Genomic DNA, 21,337 nt, shown 5'->3' on the forward strand with positions numbered 1-21,337 from the left:
TTTTAGTACTGAACAACCTTTTTTTTTAAAACTTAAAAAATGCAAAATGCTTTTTTTCCCCCCCCCTTCTCATCTTAAGGCCAGCTCAGACAACAGACATTTGTTTAGAGAGAACAGACTGGACTTCTGGTGAAAGAATGAACAAATACAAAACTTCACTTTGTCAAAATAAGCATGGAGAAAATCAACTAGAGAGCACAAGTCCATCAGGAAAATGTAAAAGGTAAGTTTATGTGATGGGAGGGGGGAGAAAGAACAAGGGGGTTTTCTGCTCATACTCAAAGATGATTAGTAGATTTGAAACTGAGAATGGTTTTATTAACTTTTTTGCAATGAACATATCTGGATTTTTATGTTAGTGATATATATGCAAGAAGGAGAAAAATCTCCGTAATAAACATAATAATTGTCTTTTTACTAGTCCTGGGACTAGTCAATCCCCTAGCAAATTTAAGCTTTGGGACATCCAAGTATTAGAGATCTAGATTTTGAGGCAACAGCCTGGGTTTCCACAGTCTCACCAGAGGCTGAGGCAAAGCAGCTGCAGTTACTGCAGTTAGTTATGCCTTCACTGCACTGATGCCCAAACAGACTAAATTAAGAAATCATACTTAAGATATTTGTTCTATAAATATCTCTTTTTCCATTTAAATGCACGTGTAGTCCATTTTAAGTATCTCCTGTGACAAAGTGTTTAATTGCACTATGCATGGAACAGGTCAAAGAAAATATACCAGTCTCCTGAAAAGAACAAAGACAGGGAAACCCTCCTGAATTTAACCAAGCTCTTACACTTTCTTTTGTTTTTTATGTAAGCAAGTATATAAAATTATCATATATCTTGATTACATTTTGCATTGTAACTCTCTGCATTACTTGGATACACAGCAGAATTGCAAAAAATAGAAAACATTAGGGAAAAAAAACAAACAGAAAAGTAAAACCACCAAAAAGGGGGATCCATTCCCTAATCTAGTAGCATTCCACACAGACAACTGTGCTTGCACGAGAGGACAGAGGAAGAAAAATGACAAAGGAGAGGCAATCAGTACTTTAACTATAGTACAGCCTGTTATCAATTCATTGCAGAGTTAGATTATTTCTTTTCTGAGGCCAACCAGGCATCAGTAAGTGCTCACTGGATGCATTCAGTCCCAGCTCAGGAGACGTACTGCTTAAACCTCAGAGATTTCCCCATCCCACAGGAAGGTAAAAATCCAAAGAGCTGCAATTCTTTAAGCACTGACTACAAATTTATTTAGAAGCATTTCCAAAGAACAGCAGAGGATGGCTTCAATAAAGAAAACAGGGTTTTTTAGACAAAATTGCCACACTATGATTTAATGAAAACAAAGATAAAGGTTAGATTCCTTTATGCCTGAGTGACAAGCCAAGCAGATGTCTTTCCTTTCTAAAGAAACTGCTAGTGAAAGGGTCTGGACTGAATATGCTAAAGGGTGCAAGTACAAACAGAGGTTATTATTCTGTGTTAAAATGCTGGTTTCCTTATCAGAATGGTGAAACAAAGTTTGGCATAACACCTTGAGCCCTACAAATTCTGCACAGTTTTGGTTTTTAAACCACGTACATATCCAGGTTACCCTGTTAAAAGAATTCCTCTAGATAAAGTAATCCAGAATAACAATTTAATTGCACTTGTGTTTCTTGGGCCAGAGAAAATTCAAGAACTTTATCCTAGGACAGTTTTAAGGAATTACAGGAACTTTGCAGTGAGAGAATGTAGACAGTACAAACGAGCATCTCAGGAACAGCAGGCTTATGCAGCAATGCTATTGTCCAAAATGTGAAGCAACAATTTCTGCCTGGGCCAAAAAATGTCTCATCTCAGAGAGAAACTTCAGCCTTTAGATCCAAATTCTAGATCTGTGCTTGCCAAGGTGTATTATTTAACAAAAAACTGCTTCCAGCCATGAGGAAAGACAGGACTGAGCACTCTGAGCAGGACTGCAAAGCTGCAGTATCTGGGCATCAGCTAGAGCCATCCTTACCACAAAAGGTGTCAGGTCAAAATGCAACACAGCTGAAAGCCCCCTAAAAATGAGACCAATGCACAGCAAAATGGTAGGAAAGAACATAAGCTGGTATTACCAAGAGGTTCTGAGAGGACACCCTGGGCATTAAGAGATCTTTTACAGGATTCTGTCCTAAGCAATAGCAAGGATTTGAGAAAATGGAACAACTTTGCCTTTTACTAAGCCTAATAGTTCCTGCAAAGAGGGTGAGAGAAATTAAGTAATTTAAATACATATGGCCTACAGTGAGTGGCTGCACATTTTGATCTTATTGCCTTTGGAGTTTCAGTGGTTTTTAAGCTCCAACATGGTATGACCTTTCATGACTTTCACAGCAGACCATTCCTATTGTCCTTCATTCTGCTCTCTGTATGCACCTAGATAAAACAATCCTTTCAGTTTAAGGCACAGCAGGACTGTAGCTGCTACTTCAAAGCATCCTAAACATTTACAGGGAGGTAGCAATGCAGGGGTTGAAATGGAGATGCTAAACATGTTCCACAAAGCACACCCACCTTCCAACACGCACTAGAAGAGATGTGTTGGTAAGTACTGCTCAAGTCACTTTGGCAGGAGGGAGTTTTCTGCCTCCACTCTGTTATTGATAGTTCACTCACGGTCCTTTCAAGCACTGAATTTGGCAAATGGTTCACCCCACAACTGCACACATGGTCTAAACTTCTAAAATCTCTAAAATCTTCTAAATCTAAAACTACCAGGCTCTTTTTCACATTGGATCACAGAGCTTTCATGGAGTGGTAAAAAGAATGCCAGGAGTATTTAATTTCACCTTCATAACATAGATCTCTTTGCACATTATGGAACACCAATCCTCCATTATCAGCTAAGACAGGATTGTGCTTTATTTCCAGGTAACATTGTCTTGCCTTCATTGAAAGCTTTCCTTAGAAATTCTTCACATTTTGTTTCTGGTTGGTTTTGTTTTGAAAAAACTGCTTTGCAACTACACAGAAATTAATAACCCCAAAACTACCAAAGCACACAAATGTGCATTTCACTTTCTTTACCTTCCTGTCCTTTGCTACTTCTGAAATAAAATAAGATTTGCTGGATTTCAAATCAAAGTGTATCTTAAGAGCTCTCAAGCAGTAAATTAAATAGTTGGGGAAAAAAATTGACCTATAAACTTCATTTGTGAACCATCAGCAGAGTAGAAGAGAAGGTGGAATTGGACAAGCCAAAAAATTGCCAGTGTTTGTTATCCACTGAGAATTTCCACTGTCAGCCAATAACAATGGGGACAAAGGAGCACCACACACAAAAAACAAGTGGTAAGTGGAACCCTGGTAAGTCTCTAGGTAACTTTTGCTGCTGGCAAGTCCCTACAAAGCTTTCCAGTTATGTACTTCAAAGAGCAGGGAATTTACAAGCCTGAGGTTGTCTCAACAGCTGATTCTCAGCAACATCCCAGTTCCTAGCAGTGTCCTTGGGGAACAAGCAGGACAGTGACATTAGTTACATTAGGACAGTGACATTAGGCAATGTCCATGCAAATTTTGCTGCTTTGGCTCTGTCCAAGACACATCCATAAGCACAGCAAAAGGCACCACTGAGACTGTTCTAGTGAGACACACAGCTTTCTTTCACTGATCCCAACTGCTTCCAGGACAGATTGTGCTGTAAACTAGACTTTAGTCTAGTCCTTAAAGTCTATTTAGAAAATTACAGGTAAGTTTGCCAACACACACACAAAAACTAAACCAAAAAACCCCAACTCTGTATGCATATAAATGAATATAAAAAGTTATTCTAGCATCTGTGCAAAACACTGAAGTGACCACTTATGCCTTTTTTCCTCCTTCTTCTGTGCCCCTCCAATATTTCCCTGAAAAAAAGGGATAGTCTTATTTCACCAAGTCTCTCTTCAGAATCCATTGCTTCTGACATGAAGACTCTTCTCCAACTCTAAGTCAGGAATTATCTGACTTTTGCAGTGTGAGGCATCAGGAATAAGAGAGTGTTTTATTTTTTCAAAGCTAGGCAAGGTGTTTATTAAATCTGCAACTTCTCTGAGATAACATGCTCAAAAAAATTAACAGGAACTCATTTGTTTATGGACAAAGAGGTAAGTCTGGGTTTTTTGTTTTTTTTTTTTTTTTTCTTTGCACATAAGCACAGGTATTCTGAGAAATCCAATATGAGTTTTCACTTCCCCAAGCAGCCACCTCACTATTGTTTCTGAATGCTTAGGTCACAAGGTTGAACATGTTTGTTTCACTGTACTGGTACAGTCTTCACAACAGGTATCACAGATTAAATCTAGCCACACCATGCTGCACATTTCTAGCACTGCAGTTCTGCCTCCTGCACTCAGGCCTGCATGTTCCTCTCAGTCTGGTCAGATGGGCCAGCTCTAATCCCTTGATTGCCTTCTCAGCCTTATTTATCTTCTCCCACAATGCCCCCACCTCCACCACTACACTTGCCCAGTACTTACCAGGGTGGAATAGCTTCCTGCTATTTATCAAGTGCTTCCACTTCATCATTATAAGAAGTGCCCCCAAAACACAGGAGCTAAGGGCCACTCAGGATTCAATGAACTATTAAAATCACTCTAGGCAACTGGCAGGCAGCTAAGCCAGTGCTCAAATCTGTTATCCAGCTTTATTGCAGAGAACCAGTCCCTCTTCAAGATAGAACTACTTCCACCATCCCCCAAGTGGCTTAGAAAATAATCTTTTATTATTCTAGTGCATTTATTTTTTCTAGGTTGGTTTGGAGGGCTGGTTTCTTCATATTTTTTTCTTATATATTGACAGAAGAGTATGAACTCGAGGCAGAACTGATCCATACTGCCTTCCCTAACAAACCTCTGACATGTACCACTGGAACTTTATCTCCATCTACTGTACACAAAGACTCAGATTGGGCAGGGCCCACTCAGTTAGTAGAGCCTCAGGTGTTAAAACAATCAGGTGGCTTTTGCTAAACGCTGCTCCCAGTTTTTGAAAGATGCCCCACTCAAGGCTTTTAAGGTGTTTTTTAACAGTCCATTGTACCTCTCCACTTTGCCTGCATGGTAGGGGATACGGTACACCCACTCAATGCCACATTCCCTAGCTCAGGTGTTGATAAGGCCGTTCCTGAAATGAGTCCCATTGCCTGACTCCATCCTCTCAGGGGTACCATGACTCTTTTCAAGGCCCAGGATGGTGCTACCCTGGTAGAAACAATTTTATTTCCACTCACATATTTTCCAAGCTTCTGACAGACGTTCAATGAGTTCAACCACCCTGTAACTTTGCACTCATCCCAAAATAATCTCTTTTCAGACTTTTTTCCCCCACACAGCACTGGTGCTACCGAGTTAGACCACCCTGTAACTTTGCACTCATCCCAAAATAATATCTTTTCAGGCTTTTTTCCCCACACAGCACTGGTGCTACCCAGCTGTAGTCCTTTGCTGCTAGCAGCAGCAGCTGCAGGCTCAGCAGTGAGGAGGGACTTACACTGGTGACTCGCCGGTAGATCTGCGCGGCATTTTGGCACTCGGAATAGGGATATTCAGACGTGGCCATCTCTAGCATACACATCCCAAAAGCATAAACATCAACGGACTCATCATATTTCTCCTCATACATCTCGGGGGCCATGAACTCTGGGGTACCTTAAATTAAAAGAACGATTCAGACTCTAAATGTCTCAAAGCGAGCAGAGGCTGCTGCTGGCGTTACTCACCGCAGGGGCAAGCTGGGCAAACCTGTGAGACAAGAGAAAGTGGAGGCAAAAAGAAGAGGGAGGAAACCCTTAGTGACTCTGTTGCACCAATGTACTTTGTGAGTCTTCCATTGCAAGGCCTTTATGGAATAACAATGGCATGTGAGAAGTGATGCATTTCCCTGTTTAGGTATGTTAGTTGATACAAATATCAGAACAGACTGGATTAGCCTGAAATCAAACAGGAAGGGAGGGGATAAGAAGAGGGAAAAACTGTAGACTAGCCATAGGCTGCAAACCAAATACTAAGGAGAGTTAAGGCACTTACCTTTTCTCCCTGTAAGGAAAGAGCACATTAAACCTTGTTTCATAAATTACCTGACTGCCCTCTGCTGCAAAAGAAGTAGTACTGGTAAGAGCCCACAGCTAGTCTCTGACCTGGTGCACTCCATCTACTTGCTCAAGTAGAATGGTTCAGGTAAGGCCTTGCAATGAAAAGCTCTGTTGTTACAAACAAAAATCTCCGTGAAAAGAGGATAAGAGGTAATTTTCTGCAAAGGCCACTCACCAGAGCCCTTCTCTTCATATACTTACCTTCCCACCTGCAGTATATTTATAGGCCTACTGCAGATACAGGCATTAGTGAGGGACATCCTACAGTCAAAAATACTCAGAAATACAGAGAGATTGAGTTACAGGCATAGAGCGTGAGATTCAACAAGTCCCATTTAAATAGTGTGCAGAAAATTATTGCCCAGTGAAGCATCACAGATCCCCTCTGCAAACAAAGGGACTGCATTGTATGATCAGATCAGATTTACTTCAAGCCAGAGATGCAAGTTTGCTTTTTGTAAATTTAAGCACAGAATTATTTCCTGCAGACACCAGATTCCAGAAAATTTACAGATCATTCTACAGCCCATTGCTTGTTTTCACCAGGCTAAACCAAAAAAAATGTAATTGCAGTCATTTATCCAAAGGCTAATCATTAACAAATAACTATGTAACAGATGGTAGTTTTCCAGTGATAAATTTGAAGATATGACAAATATGCTTAAGAAACTATGGTTTTTAACACCATTCTTTTCTTCCCTATTAATATTTTGACCTGGTTAAGAAGCAGGAAATATTTCAGTGACAGCTTGCAAGAAAATTTACAGGTATATGCCATTGATCCCAGCTAGGAATCTGGCACAGGACTGTTGAGTAACCTGAATTTTAGCAAGCTCTAAATACTGAGAGCGAAAGAAACTTTATTCCCTGCAGTCTACTGACCCAACTATAAGAACAAAGCTGATAAAACCAATTCTTTCCAGAATTCACAAGAAAGATTATACTAGTTCCACCAAACCAATTTCTGAAAGAGTTATGAACGGATACACAGGGACAGAGCCAGAATAAAGCACTATTTCCCAATGCACCCTCCTAACTCACACAAATCCACATTCTACAGACTCCCTGAGTAAGGTGTTATACCACAGTCTGTGTTATTATTTAAATATAATATTGAATTTCTTTGGTATTCCTCAGTTTCTCATACATAAACCCCTGGTCACAATGAAAAAAAATTTGGCCATATGAACTAATGCTACACTAAATATCAAAATGTTGTTTGGTCATCAAAATGCATTTGTACATTTCTTGAAGCAGCATCACATCAAAGGTAAGATTTTTATGTAGTGAAGAGTGGTTTTATCAGCAATGTTGCACTAGATTTTTGGGCAGGACAAGAACTCTATATTCTGAGTTATAAATATATAAATAACAAAAGGACAACCAAAAATTTCAACATGTCTTGGCATTAGGAACACAGAATGATCTCAGCAAGCAAGAGACAAAGCCTACATATTTTCAGGCTTTGACCATGTATTTTTGTAAGCATGTTTTCTAGGAAAGTTCTTAAAACACTCAAGTCTCCAAAGAGGTAGACTGGCTCAGCAGCCTCCAAAACAGGACAGGCTTACCTATCACACTTTTGGCAAAAGAAGCTCGTTTCAGGGTTGCCAGACCAAGGTCTCCAATCTTGACTGATCCAGTGGGGCCAGTAATGAAGATGTTGTCACATTTTAAGTCTCTATGAATGATGGGAGGAGTACGTGTGTGCAGGAATTGTAAGCCTTTCAGTATCTGACGGCACCAGCTTCGTAGCACTTTAATTTTCATCACTTTAAATCTTTTCAAATACCTAATGAAAAAAGTAGCAATAGGTTAAACAGATTCTGCTAACAAACAGTAGATTAAATGGTACCATTTGCTGTTTGGAAGCAAAGAAACAGCAATTAAAGACATGCATAAATTTAAACTTCTATTTTAAAATCCACCTGAGCATTTCATTACTTCAGAGGAGCTAAAGATGGCTCCCCTCTACAAAACCTATCCCCTTTCTTCTAGCCAGCAGACTATAATGATGAAACAAAAATGTGAAAGCTTGGTGTACATAGCTGATAACACCTCTACACAGAAAATCATTCTTCATTAATTAGACAGTTGGATTGCTAAATTTCAAGGCACTGCTTCAATGACAAATAACTCAAGACTCATTAATTACAGTTCTTCACCTATTTAACTTCTCCAACACTTACAACCTCTACCTTGATTAATTATAACAAGGTGGGAAGGTGGGTCACTAGATCCAAAATGTTAATAACCAACAAAGTACAGAGCTGTGGAAAACTGCAAGAGCTCTGAAATCAAATCATTTCTCTCTCATTTACAAGAGTAACCAAGCACTCTGTTCAAGGTTTCCACATTACATTTTACATCTGCTTCAAATTTACCCTGTGGAGTTAGCAAGATAATTAGAAACTCTTAGAGATGCCCTCCCTGGTGCAGGACAGGGTTTGATCACCTGAATCCAACTGGTACTATGGACAGATGGAAACAGGGCAGAGAAATCTTTAAAAAGGCTCAGTCAAATAACTGAGGTGGAAGAGTTCATACATAAGTCTGTATTCCTTTTGCAGGTAGGATGTAATCCAACCTTAACTGTTCTATCTTTGCCACTCCTTGAAACCCCATGTAGGAAGAGTCAAATTTCATACCAAAAATATTTTTCAATGAGCATGAAAGACTAACATCTTATTCTGTTACTTAACTTCAGCAGATTAGAGATGCCACAAGGTGAATAACCTCTGACAGTTTTCAAGTGCTTTCCAGCAGGGTTTTCTCCCAACCTCTATTTGGGTAACACAATTTGAAGTGAAGAGCTGTTCTATTCCTTCTGAAAAAGTACAGGCCAGACTGCATGTAGAGAAAGGACCTAGCATGCTCTGTAGAGCAAGGACTTTATTCTTGTTCGGTCAGAGTCTCAGATAAAGATCAGTTTCACACTACACAAAGACTGCTAGTAAATTCTGTGACCAGCATGGAGTCTAGCCACTGCAATCTTAAAACTAAAAGCAAGTTGTGTTCAATTATTCCATGGTAGTGGTCAGTCTCTTATGCAGATTCACTTAACTAGGAGATACAGTCCCGATGAAATCAATCGGCTCCAACACAGAAATGCAGTGTATTCATCCCTTTTACTTTAATTTCTCCAGTTCAAAACAAGATCTGGAAAATCAAGTTGCTAGCAATGATCCTGCTGTGAAAATAAATCTGTAAAAGCAATTGAGTCAGTTCCAAAGGAAATCAGGTGTCAGAATGTAAAGGAAAGCAGGGAAAAAGCCAAGCCAAGGAAGGAGACAAACTGAAGGAGGTTCTGAATCGCATCAGCGACCACTTGAATTCCTGCTATTGACACAACCCTCATTCATCTCTCTTGAGCCTGTTCCAAAGATCACATGGTAGGGGGCACTTCAGTTCAGCATCTGGAATCCCTAATTACATTCTTGGTTACAAATATGCTAGTCCACTGCCAGCTTTTCACTGTTAAAGGACCTGGATCCAACCACCACCCAACATTGTGCAGTGTGGCTGGTCACTGTCCCATAACGTTAAGTGAATTAAGTCACATGTCCCTTTGTGCAGAAAACAATTTAAAAATGGAAGCACATACAAATACACAAAAATAGACAAGCCTTCTAGGCAGTATGTTTTCACTTTTCCTACTATCATAGAAGAACTTGGGCTTGAAGAGACCTTGGGAGGTTTCCAGTCTAAGTTTCTGTAATTACAATTACACAGAGTTGAAGGAGCTATAGGAATCCTTACTAAAATAAAACATGAGAAAATTTCCTTTAAGACACCACCATATTTGTATTCTGTTCACTTTTTTACATCAAGTGACAAGAATGTCTATGTCCCAAGTACCAAAAGAAGAAAGCATCACTTTTATCAAATGCAGGTAAGGTAAACATTGAAAAAAGATATGGAAGTAATATGTCAAATATATGCAAACACAAGTGTACAGTGTAAATCCAGGAAAATGCCACAAGCGCATGAAGTACTTAATTAAGGCACACCTGAAATCTCCCATACAGTTCACACCTCAAGTCTCAAGCAAAGTGGACTAGAATAAACTAAATCCCAGTTATAACACCAGCTGTACAAGAGTAGAGAAAAACTCTAGCCAGAACTCTAAAGTTTAAAGGATTCTCAATTAAAGAGCCTATTACTTTTCTCTGGATTAAATAAAAAGACTTTCTTATTTCAAGATAGAAAATAATCCTACAGACAGAAAATCTGGGCTATTTCTTCCTACCAACAGCCTACATTATAATTGTCTATTATTACTTCTTCATCTTGCTTATGATACCATGTAAACCAATCCAAATATTAAAATCTGTGAGAGGGATAAAGGAGTAAAAAAGGAAGAAAAAAATTTAGCACTACCATTTAGCAGAAAATTAGGTAAACTTTATTTAAAGGCATCAGTACAGAGGTGCAAAACCATTAACTTATTACTTGTCTGAAAACAGCACATTAAGCAGCACATCTGTTATTTTACCTGAAATATCTTAACCTGAGAAATGTCTCCACTGAACACACACCTAAAGAATGTTGTTGCATCCTTAGCCATCCAGTACTATTTCAAGAGACAAACACTTCGCTGTAACTGCAGCCCAGACTCCCAGAGAGCCATTTTTCTTCTTAAGAATGTCCATTTGTAGCTATCAATAAGCATGGTAAAAAACACAAGACATTCACAGGCTATTTCAGCCAAAGGCAAACTGTTTCCAGCTCCTGCAGCCTGCTTACACATGTAGGGTGTGAATGCCTCTCCAAGAGTGAAACGGGCACTGAACAAAGTGAGGGATGCAGAGCCCCTTTATTGCAGAGCTGGCAGCGTTACCCCAGCAGAGGGATGGTGGCTGGAGTTCAGAACCCCTTTATTGCAGAGCTGGCAGCGTTACCCCAGCAGAGGGATGGTGGCTGGAGCTCAGAACCCCTTTATTGCAGAGCTGGCAGCGTTACCCCAGCAGAGGGATGGTGGCTGGAGCTCAGAACCCCTTTATTGCAGAGCTGGCAGCGTTACCCCAGCAGAGGGATGGTGGCTGGAGCTCAGGACAGGCTCCCATCGGGGCAGAGAGCAGAGCCCCACAAGCCCCATGCACCACTAGAGACCCTCACAGCAGCTGCAGCCCCAGCACTCTGCCTTTAACTCGGCCTTCAGCACACCACGAGGTGCACTCGGCTGCCTCACAGGCCCAAACTGTAGGATTTTTATCTGAAGCTTCAGCAAGTTTCAGATAAACCAATAGGTGGTGAATTTTTTCTTTTTTACATGTTATTTGTATTGCGGTAACAGCCAAAACCTCCCAAAAGAGGTGAATTAATTTGAGCTTTGAACTTTATGAACTGGCTCATCCTAAATGGAAAGCAGCTGGAGAAAAAAAACCAAAGAAATTCTGAGAAGTGAAAATTAAGTATTGCCCTCCTGAGCTCTTAAAATCCAAAAATCTTGTGCACGTGTTTAATGGGACATCACAAGCTTGCTAACTTAAAAGATGTTCTACCATGCCCTGCAATGCTAGTAATGCTCCTCTTAAACAAGAATGTTCCTACAGGAGGTTATCCCTCAGCGGAAGGGCTCTGTTCTCATCTAAATTTCTCCTACTTCTAGTGCTCTAGTGTTGTGCTAATGAAACTGAAATGCTGTGACTTGTCTGAATTTACTTACGTTTTTAATGTTCCAGACGTCATGAGTTCTGTCACAAGAACAATACACTTTTTTCCTTTGACTGTAGACTCCCAGGAATCATAGAACCTGACAATATTGGGGTGCTGAAGCCCTTTCAGCATCCCAGCTTCCTCTTTGAATCTTTGTCGCTCTGACTTGGACAGCTTCCGATCCTAATGAAAAAGAAAAGGTGCATCAGAAAGTTTTGCTTGATTTTTTTATTGAGGGGCAGCAACTTGAAAACAGTTAGGTACACACAAGAATCACGTCTTAAATGCCATTTGGTTTGCAATTTCCTTTAAATATTCTGTTTTGAACACATTTTATTACAGTCTATAATATATTGCTTTTTATAATTATAGTGCTCTCAGGGTTAAGAGCTGCACGGCTGCAGATTAACTCCTCTTTCTGCTTTCTCTTGCTTTACTACTCCTAATAAATTTAGCTGTTGCCTGACTTGGGGTGAAAAGGGGATATAATGTCTTGAACACTTGAATGTTTGAGAATGAAATCAGATCATTTAACCCCCCTCATGTTGTACATTGCAATAACTTTTCATTATTCCTAGATGTCTGCTCAGACCACTGGTTAACAGATGGGATTAGCCACCCATAGAGGGGTTAAGCATTAAACCTCTGTTAACATCCAGTATGTTCCTGTAGCTGTAGACCATCAAGTGAATGAATTGGATTTTCTTTGATTAAATGCAGAACCTCATGATTGAGCAAGTTTCCTGAAATCGCATGTCAACAAAACCAAAAAGTTACTTTTGTAACTCCCAGTAGAGACAGAAAGCCATCTTTTGGCCAGAGGCAGAACACAAAACAGCATTCCTGGGCTGCTGTGCTGCAGCTGGCTGGCAGCTATGACCAGGACTTGGAGCAGCTATTACCTGAATGAGCAGCACATCTCAAAGAGAAGACGTCTCCTTGTACCATGCAGTGTTCTCAGTTTACCAAAGCATGACCATTGCACTGCTCACACCAGTCTGACTGACTGGCACAAACTGGATCCATATGCAGTTTGCATTAAAAAACCCAAATATTTCAGGATGTACTTATAGCCAAGAATTTCAGAAGCATTGTTTCTAAGTTATTTAGCAATAACTGAAGACCTATTTGTCAGATCTGAGTAATAATTTTAAGTCACTTGATTTCACATTGTCTTTTCCATTAAAAGGAGGCAGTAAAAACACGCAGGATTTACTTATACTCCCATTGTGCTCCAGACAGTAATTCCTCTTCCTTTGTTTACAGGTCATATGTTTTCTCAATATAATTCAGCCATGTAATATCTAAACCATCCTACATTCACTAAGACCATCAACTTTTTCTAAAAGGTTCACAGAGTATCTTCAGGCGTGGACAAACTTCTTTTTCAGGTGAAGCTCCAATTTTCAGAAGTATACAATTTCCCTGGGTAAAAGTCTGAAAACAGGTTTGAAATCACCTCAGGGATCAGTTTCCTATTGGTGCCTAGAATGTTACTCATCCTTACAATTCTCAGGAAAATGCGAAATCCTTATGTATGACTAATTTAATCCACAGACATCAAAAATCATTCAATCCTACAACTACTTCCCTCTGCAGAAATCAGCATTACCACCTCTTCCCATTCTTTCATAAGCATATTTGCACAAGTTTTGATGTGACATTTGAAGGAACATTCCACCAACAATTGAGCATCCATGTCTGTTTAGGTGTTGCAGGAGCTTTTACATGTAATTAGTACTGTCATTTGAGGTGCCTTACCCCTCTAATAGCCTTCCTTTCACTACAATGAACAAGGCAGCACAAGTTCTGGTGCAAATTTCGATTTTAACAAATTCAAACTGCTGAGACAGAAAAGCAGTAAGCTGCAAGAGGTACAGCTGACCACACACACATGCACCAGTGCTTCAAACAACACAATCACAGCATCATCTTTCTTATAGAAAAATAAAGCAGTATTCTCAGCCTCTGCTCTTGACCCTCATAATTCACTTTTCTAAGCCACTGTACTTTGCTGTAAATTCAGCTACTGTATATGGTCATTATACAAAGAAGGCTGCAATAATTACTTTTCTATCACTTTTAAATAGTGAATGTGAAAACCTGCATTCATTTTTGTCCAAATCCAAGATTTTTGATACACATTTGGATTACATTTCCTTTATTGGGTGCATACTAACAAGTTATCTACCACAAACACTGTTAACCAGTTTTAGACCTACATTTAATATCAAGTCAAGGCTATTTCATTTCAGTCTCATTTTAACCCACATAACCCAATCTCCCTTCAGGGCTTTATTCAGTTTTCCCTGCCCCTGTACTACTGTCCCCAAATAGAAACTACCAAGTGCTAATCACCCTTATCAATGAACAGAGTCCTAAGAGGCACTCACTCCCCTTTGGACTCATTTCTCTCCCTGCTCACATCCATGGCAGCATCATGTTCCTGCAAACACAGCTGTGACGTCCAGCACAGACACTCAACACTTCAGTGCTGGCATTAAAACCCCACCAAGACCATGCAATAGTCTGAGTAAAACAACACTGCTTTGAAAGTCACAGTGCCCCAGTGATCTGGGACAAGTCTGGACAAAGCACAGGCCAAAAACTTTCACCCAGGAACACAGCTATGTTTTTGCAACCAAGGAAACCCTGCACCCTTCAGTACATAACTGCAGCAGCAAAAGGGAACATTAAACAGAGCTGGAAGAAAAAGACAGAGAGGCCACTTGTTCCCTAAGCCCAGCAGTGCATACTACCTTTTACTGCCCTCATTTCCTTGGACACACAACCCACACCCTCATCTGTAACAGGTTTTTATATTCTTCTCCTAAAGGAACACTAATGCTAGGTTACAGAACGCTGCCAATATACTTTAAAAGAACCCACAACCCAAACATTGAGGAAAATACTGAGTCTCCTGTACAATTATACCAACAAAGTCTGTATACACAATGACTGGTTTTAGCTGTACATATTACATTCTAATGGAACTTGCAAACAGTTGGCCTGTATGCCAAAATACAATTTAAAATGACAAGTCCATTTTCAAAACCTGAGTAATTAAAAATATTAGACAGCAAGATCTCCCAGGCTGCATAGACACAGACTAAAATAGAGCCTATTCCAAATGCATGTTGGCATCCATTGAGTTATTAGCATGGGCAAAAGTGACAACTTCATCTCATGCTTGTTCTTGTACAAAAAATGCAACTTAAGCAGCTGCAGCTACTAAAATATTGAAATAATCAAGTAAAATAGAGCACTGTATGTAATTTGGGAGACTGAGCTGTTACCAGCCATGTTAGGTATAAATAGCTCAGGAAAAGCAGGGGAATGAGAGTATCTTGGCATCACATGGAATCCAGAAAGTAGCTGTACAGCATACTGGGGCAGAGAGAAAGAAGCCATCACCACTTAGTGAAAATTAAAAAGAGTGTTTTGTGCTTTCTTTTGGGAAGGGAACAGTTTCCACCACCCTCAGTTACAGCTGCATACTCCAAAAGACTCAAGCCCAGATGTGTTTTCCCACCAAGGCAGCTCCTGGGGGCAGCACTCAGGATCCATCGTGGCCTCTGAGCAGGAACCTGCAGAACTGCAGGACCCTCAGCTGGATCTCCACTTCTAAAGATGTAATGAAATCTGTGGCCTCTCACCCAAAATATGCCCTCCTTTTGCTTAAATTATTGCAAGTGTGAATCAGATAAGCAGATTTATCCCCTGCAGCCTTTTTCCTATAATTCATGGTCTTAATATGTACATAGATGGACCATTTCCACACGTATTTGTTGTTTTCATGTGAAAGCAGAAATATAGGTTTCACAGATTAACATTCCAGTTTCACCAAGTACAAGATCGGTTAGACAGTTTTAATGGTTTTTGTTGATTTTTATTTTTTTTTTAATCAAACAGCCAAAAACTAAAAGTAGAAGAAGGACTCACAAGTAGTTTTCCATAAGCCTAGGAAACTTAAACAATTTTATAAAGAAGCCAGCACTTTAGAACAGTTAGTAATATACAGCCTGATATCCTATCCTTCAAGGACCAAATAATTTTGGAATTCCCACTAATAAAATTTAAAAATGGACATACTCTCTCCTTTCTTGTTCTTTTTTTACCATAAGCAACCTGAGGCAGACAAGACAAAGTCCTAAATCTAGAAGTTAGCAAATCACATTCTTGTAGTAGCTCAGCTGGCACATGCTGAGCAGATATAGCCCAAATATTTTTAAAAATATACAAAGCTGTCCAACTATAGCAGAGCTTGCTTTCTAAAATGGATTTAACTACCTTATAAAATAGACAGCATTGTTCCTCCTAAACTGATAGCTTCCCTGGAGGACCTAAGTGTCACATCCCAATCACTGGGCTGCCCTTTGAACAAACTGAAACAGATGCATCAAGCCTACTCTGTTCATTTCATTCATTCCTTTCCACCTACATTAAGTTGTTTTGACAAGCCAGGACACACAGCAAGGCGTCCCAGCACGTGATTTGTGGTTCTGCAGTGCCAGGGGCCTGAAAGGAGACGAGCAGCAAATGAAACGATTGTTCAGCTCAGAGGATTCAATAAGCTTTTTCTTGGCTGTTTCCACTTACCCAAGTCCTTCCCATCAGATTTGTTTTGGTCAGGAAAGAGCTATCAGAGGTGTTTACATTTTTCAATGTAAAACAGGGATCTTGGGCATTCATGAGAAACCAGGTACAGGTTTACTCTTCCACTCATTTCCTTCATGTACAGCAGCATGAATTACATGCAGTATTGCTACTACCCTCTTTCTACCCCGGTACCTACATGCTTTATGTAAATAAAAAACAAACCAACCCAAAACAACTCCTTTCCCCTCCTAAGATTAGCTATTCTACCAAGCCAGTAAGCAAAAAATGCCTATAGTCCTCTGGTGGTTTGTTTCAGCCAAGACTTACAATCTATTCAGCATCCTTAATAAGGAAAAAAAAAATACATTTCTAGCACCTAAATTAAATTTCCACTGGGAGATTCACACAGTCACTGAGCCTATGGAGTAATTTCCCATGTATTTTCCTTTCTACTGTCCACAGACAGAGTTCTGACTTCTGTCCTGTTCACATGAGGACAAGAAATGACAAGAAATGCCACATGTGCAGAGCACATCCCAGTGCCCAGAGCAGTCACAGAAGCCAGCCCAGACAGCAGAGGAGCCTCCTCAGCCAGGCACTGCACTCTGCTCACATCCCTTGATCTCTTCAGCCAGCCCAAGCTCAAGCAAGGCTCCCACTGTTTTTACTGACACCAAGAGGCCTCAGCTGAAGTCTGGGACAATTCAGCTGGCATTAAACAGACACAGTTTTGCACTGGTGGCACACTGCACCTCACCCTCACACACTACAGGATACCAAGCAAGTGGCCACCAAGAGAAATACTCTACATGACAGGAACTACTCCTGCTATACATCCTCCAAGGTGATTTTCCATCCTTAACATGAAGGACAATTTACATCACTCAAGTGCTGGGGAACCTTCATGCACAGCAGAATAAACCAGACTCAGAAAACTTCCCATGATCTCCACCTACAAATAAGCAGACTCATAAGCAATATAGGTCAACTTTAAACTGTTTGGGTTTTGGTTTTCAAAAAAAAAAACCAAACTCAGTAGATGAGCTGTTACACAATTTAGAACTCTTCCATCTTCCACAAATATTAGGAAGATAAGCAGTAAACAGAGAAAGACTGGATATTTCATATACTACAGGTTTTACTAGGTTTCTGCATATTCTACCACTAGATCCAGAAATGATACACAGTGCAGGGACAGTTGTTTTGCAGGGAGGGTTAACTAGACTACAGCAACAGTATGTAGTTTCCATCCAGACATGCAGTAGAAAAATTAGCAGCAATGAACTGTCTTCAAGTGATGTGATCTGTAAATGTACAGCCATGAGAGACTTCAAAGTGCTGCTGAATTATACATAGTCTGAATCACAGGCAAGGTGAATTATCTATCTCTGCTGGGGTTACACTGAGCAGCACTTTGTCAGGCATTCAAATGTCTGAAAATCTGAGTGAAGACACTGCAGCTCCCAGCCTATTATTTGGAGGAATTAGTAGCATACAGAACAGACAAATGTTCTTCTGTGTGCATTTCTGCAGCATATGAGAAAGGCTTTGCAAGCCTTTAAGCAAGGTTAATGAGGGGTCATCAGAGGAGAAGCTAGCAAGACTGTGTTCTGATATTCAGCACTGTTAATGGAACTGAGGCTTTGTGGGCTGCAGTGTTCTCATCCTGAAAAAATCTAGCAGTTAAGAGGAAAAAAGAGCACAGTAACCACTGAGCTAGATTAACAAAATATCAACAAAGAGTCCACTGAGCTTAAAAATCACCCAGCATCACACAGTTGGTGCCTAGAAATGGAAGTCTCAGTGCACAAGCACTGCATCTACTTCTCTGCGTCAACACATAAACCACTTAATACTTTCCAGCATTAAAGACTAGGTAGAGAGATAAAAGGGAAGGGACTCTTCAAAATGCATCCCTGCACAGCAACAGACAAAAAAAACTGATCAAAGATCTGCACAGATCCTTCCATCACTCTACTGTCTACAAACCACTGAACGCAAAAAACTGGTTAAACAGAGCTGAGCAGCTGCTGTTCCAAAAGTACATATCCAAGGTAAAAAACACCCCAGCCACTCCTCATAAGGCTCGTGCTCTGGAGCCCCTGCCAGCTCTGCTGCTCTTCATGACATGCTCCAGCACCTCACTGCTCTTCTCTTGGTGAGGCACAGAACTTCCCAGGCACTTTCCTGCTCTCCTTCGTTTAAAGAGGGAAGACAAAACTTCTGACAGGTAGCAAAATACTATGCAAGGCCAAGGTAATGCTTATTGAAAGAATTATTTCACCTTGCTCCTTGGCAAGTCTCCACAAGAAGAATCAGTTTTATATAAGCTACAGACAATCCTCATGAAGCATGGAAATAACCTGAAGAAAGATAACACTGAATGTAAAATATATATCTAGCACAATAGAAGAGAATAGGCTTGAAACAGTTACACATTTTAAGGTTCCTGATTAAAGGTAAATATTTGCTGTAGCTTTCCTCTTACATACGGTATTAAAAACACTTAAAGTTTCAGGAAAGTACACAAGTAGTCAACCTAAGACATTGAGGGATTATTCCCATTGCTTGTCAGTTTCTTGGTGAAAAGCACCTGCTTTCTAAATTTTTCACCACTGGTTACGTGGAAGGCAAAGGAAAATGGGTAATTTATTTGATAATTCTCTTCTCTCTGCTGGCATTTCAATGCACTACAATAGTAACTAAGTAGAAAATTCATTGGAAGATGAAGTAATTTGTTAAAAACACAAAAATTACAAGTGCTTCTTGTCCTTTCCTTTAGAATTGTTGCAGTTGAGTGATACAGCAAATGTACACAACTTTACTTATGCAGCTCAAATGTTAGAAACTATGAAACAAATTATACATCATCTGACAGATAACTGATGGTAGGAGGAGGGAAAGGAGGGAAATGAAACCCTAAATGATCAAACAAAAGGAGGACAGAAGTCTTCATCAGTCACCAATTCAGTCTGAGTAAGTCAATTATACATATCCTGAAGGAACTTGTACTTCATCTTTGTCTCAACACTGAAGGGGAAATATCTGCAAACTCCAGCCCACATATGTGACCAAAAGATTCCAGCACCACTCCCCATTTTATCCTGTGATTGTCTCAGTTTTGATGAAGCTGTGACTCACCACCACAGGCCAAGGGGACAGAACACCAAGAATTCTGTTCCTCTGTGCTCACTTTCCTGCTTTTACATTTCCAGTAGCCCCTGTGCCACCAGTAGCAGTAGCAGCATCTAAGACACCTGGTGGCAGTAATGTCATGGACTTTTGACCTATGCTTGAAGAGACATCCTCAGCAACAATCTCCTGGGAACAGAAAAGGATCAGAGCTGATTCTCTGCCTGCTCGCACCGAGTTCTGGCATGGTTGCAAATACAATCTCCATCACAAACACAACAGCAGAAAAACACTAACAGTAGATGAGAACGTTTCTTCTTTATATAAGGTCACCAGAGTCTTGCAAGTACACTTCCCAATAACAAAGTTTATCTTTGTTACAGCAGCAGTGTGGGGATTTTTCTTTTCAGCAATGCCAAAGGTGACCACACTGCTGGGATATTGCACTTGGATGCCATTTGCAGGATTAGATGGAAGGCTCATGGCCAGTGCTCACCAGAGACAGAGAGGTGCAAACACACAGCTTCCAAAAACTCAGCCAGTATAGATTTTTAAGTTACTCCTAAAAGTTTAAGAAGCATTCATAATTTGTACAAAGTCTCTATTGGATGATTGCTTTCCAGATCTGTGTTATATGTGAATATACACATTAACATCTGTACTGCTCCTCTCCCAGTCTCTCACATCAGCAGCACTATCCTTAGGTAAAACAAGTTGGCTCAACTCAAACCTGAGCCAAATACCCCTTCCAAAGAAAACAATGACTGAGCTGTACATCATCTAATCAGAGTACATTAAATACCATACTCTTATTTTACCAAACCAATTACATATTTTCCTTTGCTCGCCACAAAATCAGAAAGCAAAAAAAATTTAAACAGCAGATATGAAATCTAAAGCTTAGACATGACCTCTTCTGGAATGTTCCAGGTCCTCAAGAATCTGGACTAAGAATGGCAAGCAACTGTTTAGGCTTCAGTCATTTCTATTCTAGGGTTGCTCTAGGCAGCATTTGTGTTTCCTTACGTAGAAGTCTTGAGGGGAAAAAAAAAAAAGATGGCTAAAAGATTAATTCAATTTATCCATTCTGAGAGGCTGAACATTAAGGGACAGTAATAAAAATGCTAGGCTATACAAAAATAATCAGTAAAAGAACAGAGAGCTCATCTGTTTACTTGGAATTTTAAATTGTTATTTGATCCATGGAAGATAAATGGATAGGTTTGCTTTCTGATAGCAGTTCTCAACAAGGCTTATGTTTATTACATACAGCTTATTAGAGAACTGAAGTGTTGGCTGAACTGAATCCTTGATGAGCTATTAACCAGCTGGACCATCAAGTCACTTGGCTCAGATGCCTCATTAAAAGTTTCAAAGTGTGTGTCAGCTCACATTTTGCACTGAACTGATGGTTTTATCAGTGAGAAGTTACATCAAATCACCTCAGTTTTATTTTACTATGAAAACCCAGTTCTCCACTCAGGGGTGACAATCCTTCAGTAAAAAATGCCTTCTCTACAGTTCATTCTGGTGACCTCACAGATTTATTAATTCAATGCATTAGAAGTGCAATTGTAGTTTTATTGTTTTATGTATTTCTGTATGGCTCAGAGTCCTTTCATGAGTAGCTCCATGTCTAAAACATTAGGGTAAACCCTTCACTGCTTCAATTTAGAAAATCAAACACATATTACAATTCGTCATCTCATATTCTTCACAAAGCTAGTGGCAAACAGGAGAAGGTAGCTACAGCCACTTTTCAGCATGCTGGAAAGTTGCATCAATATGCTGGCTGGAAAACTCCCAGGAGTATCAAGATGACTGCAAGAATTCACTAATAACGA

At 40.0% G+C, this 21,337-nt stretch overlaps 1 protein-coding gene across 4 annotated transcripts in view; it reads right to left on the reverse strand.

Annotated features, from left to right (window-relative positions):
- The window catches only part of WNK1 (WNK lysine deficient protein kinase 1), a 96,504-nt gene that overhangs the window by 52,590 nt on the left and 22,577 nt on the right, over window positions 1-21,337 (reverse strand). For all 4 annotated transcript variants that reach the window (XM_058806040.1, XM_058806039.1, XM_058806043.1 and 1 more), the window contains exons 2-4: window positions 11,773-11,945; window positions 7,676-7,896; window positions 5,504-5,661 (exon numbers count right to left, since the gene is read on the reverse strand). In XM_058806040.1, the coding sequence (XP_058662023.1) occupies window positions 5,504-5,661; window positions 7,676-7,896; window positions 11,773-11,945 (552 nt within the window). The remainder of the gene's footprint in view (window positions 1-5,503; window positions 5,662-7,675; window positions 7,897-11,772; window positions 11,946-21,337) is intronic.

The sequence above is a fragment of the Ammospiza caudacuta genome, chromosome 5, assembly GCF_027887145.1.
Source record: "Ammospiza caudacuta isolate bAmmCau1 chromosome 5, bAmmCau1.pri, whole genome shotgun sequence".
NCBI classification, from domain to species: domain Eukaryota; kingdom Metazoa; phylum Chordata; class Aves; order Passeriformes; family Passerellidae; genus Ammospiza; species Ammospiza caudacuta.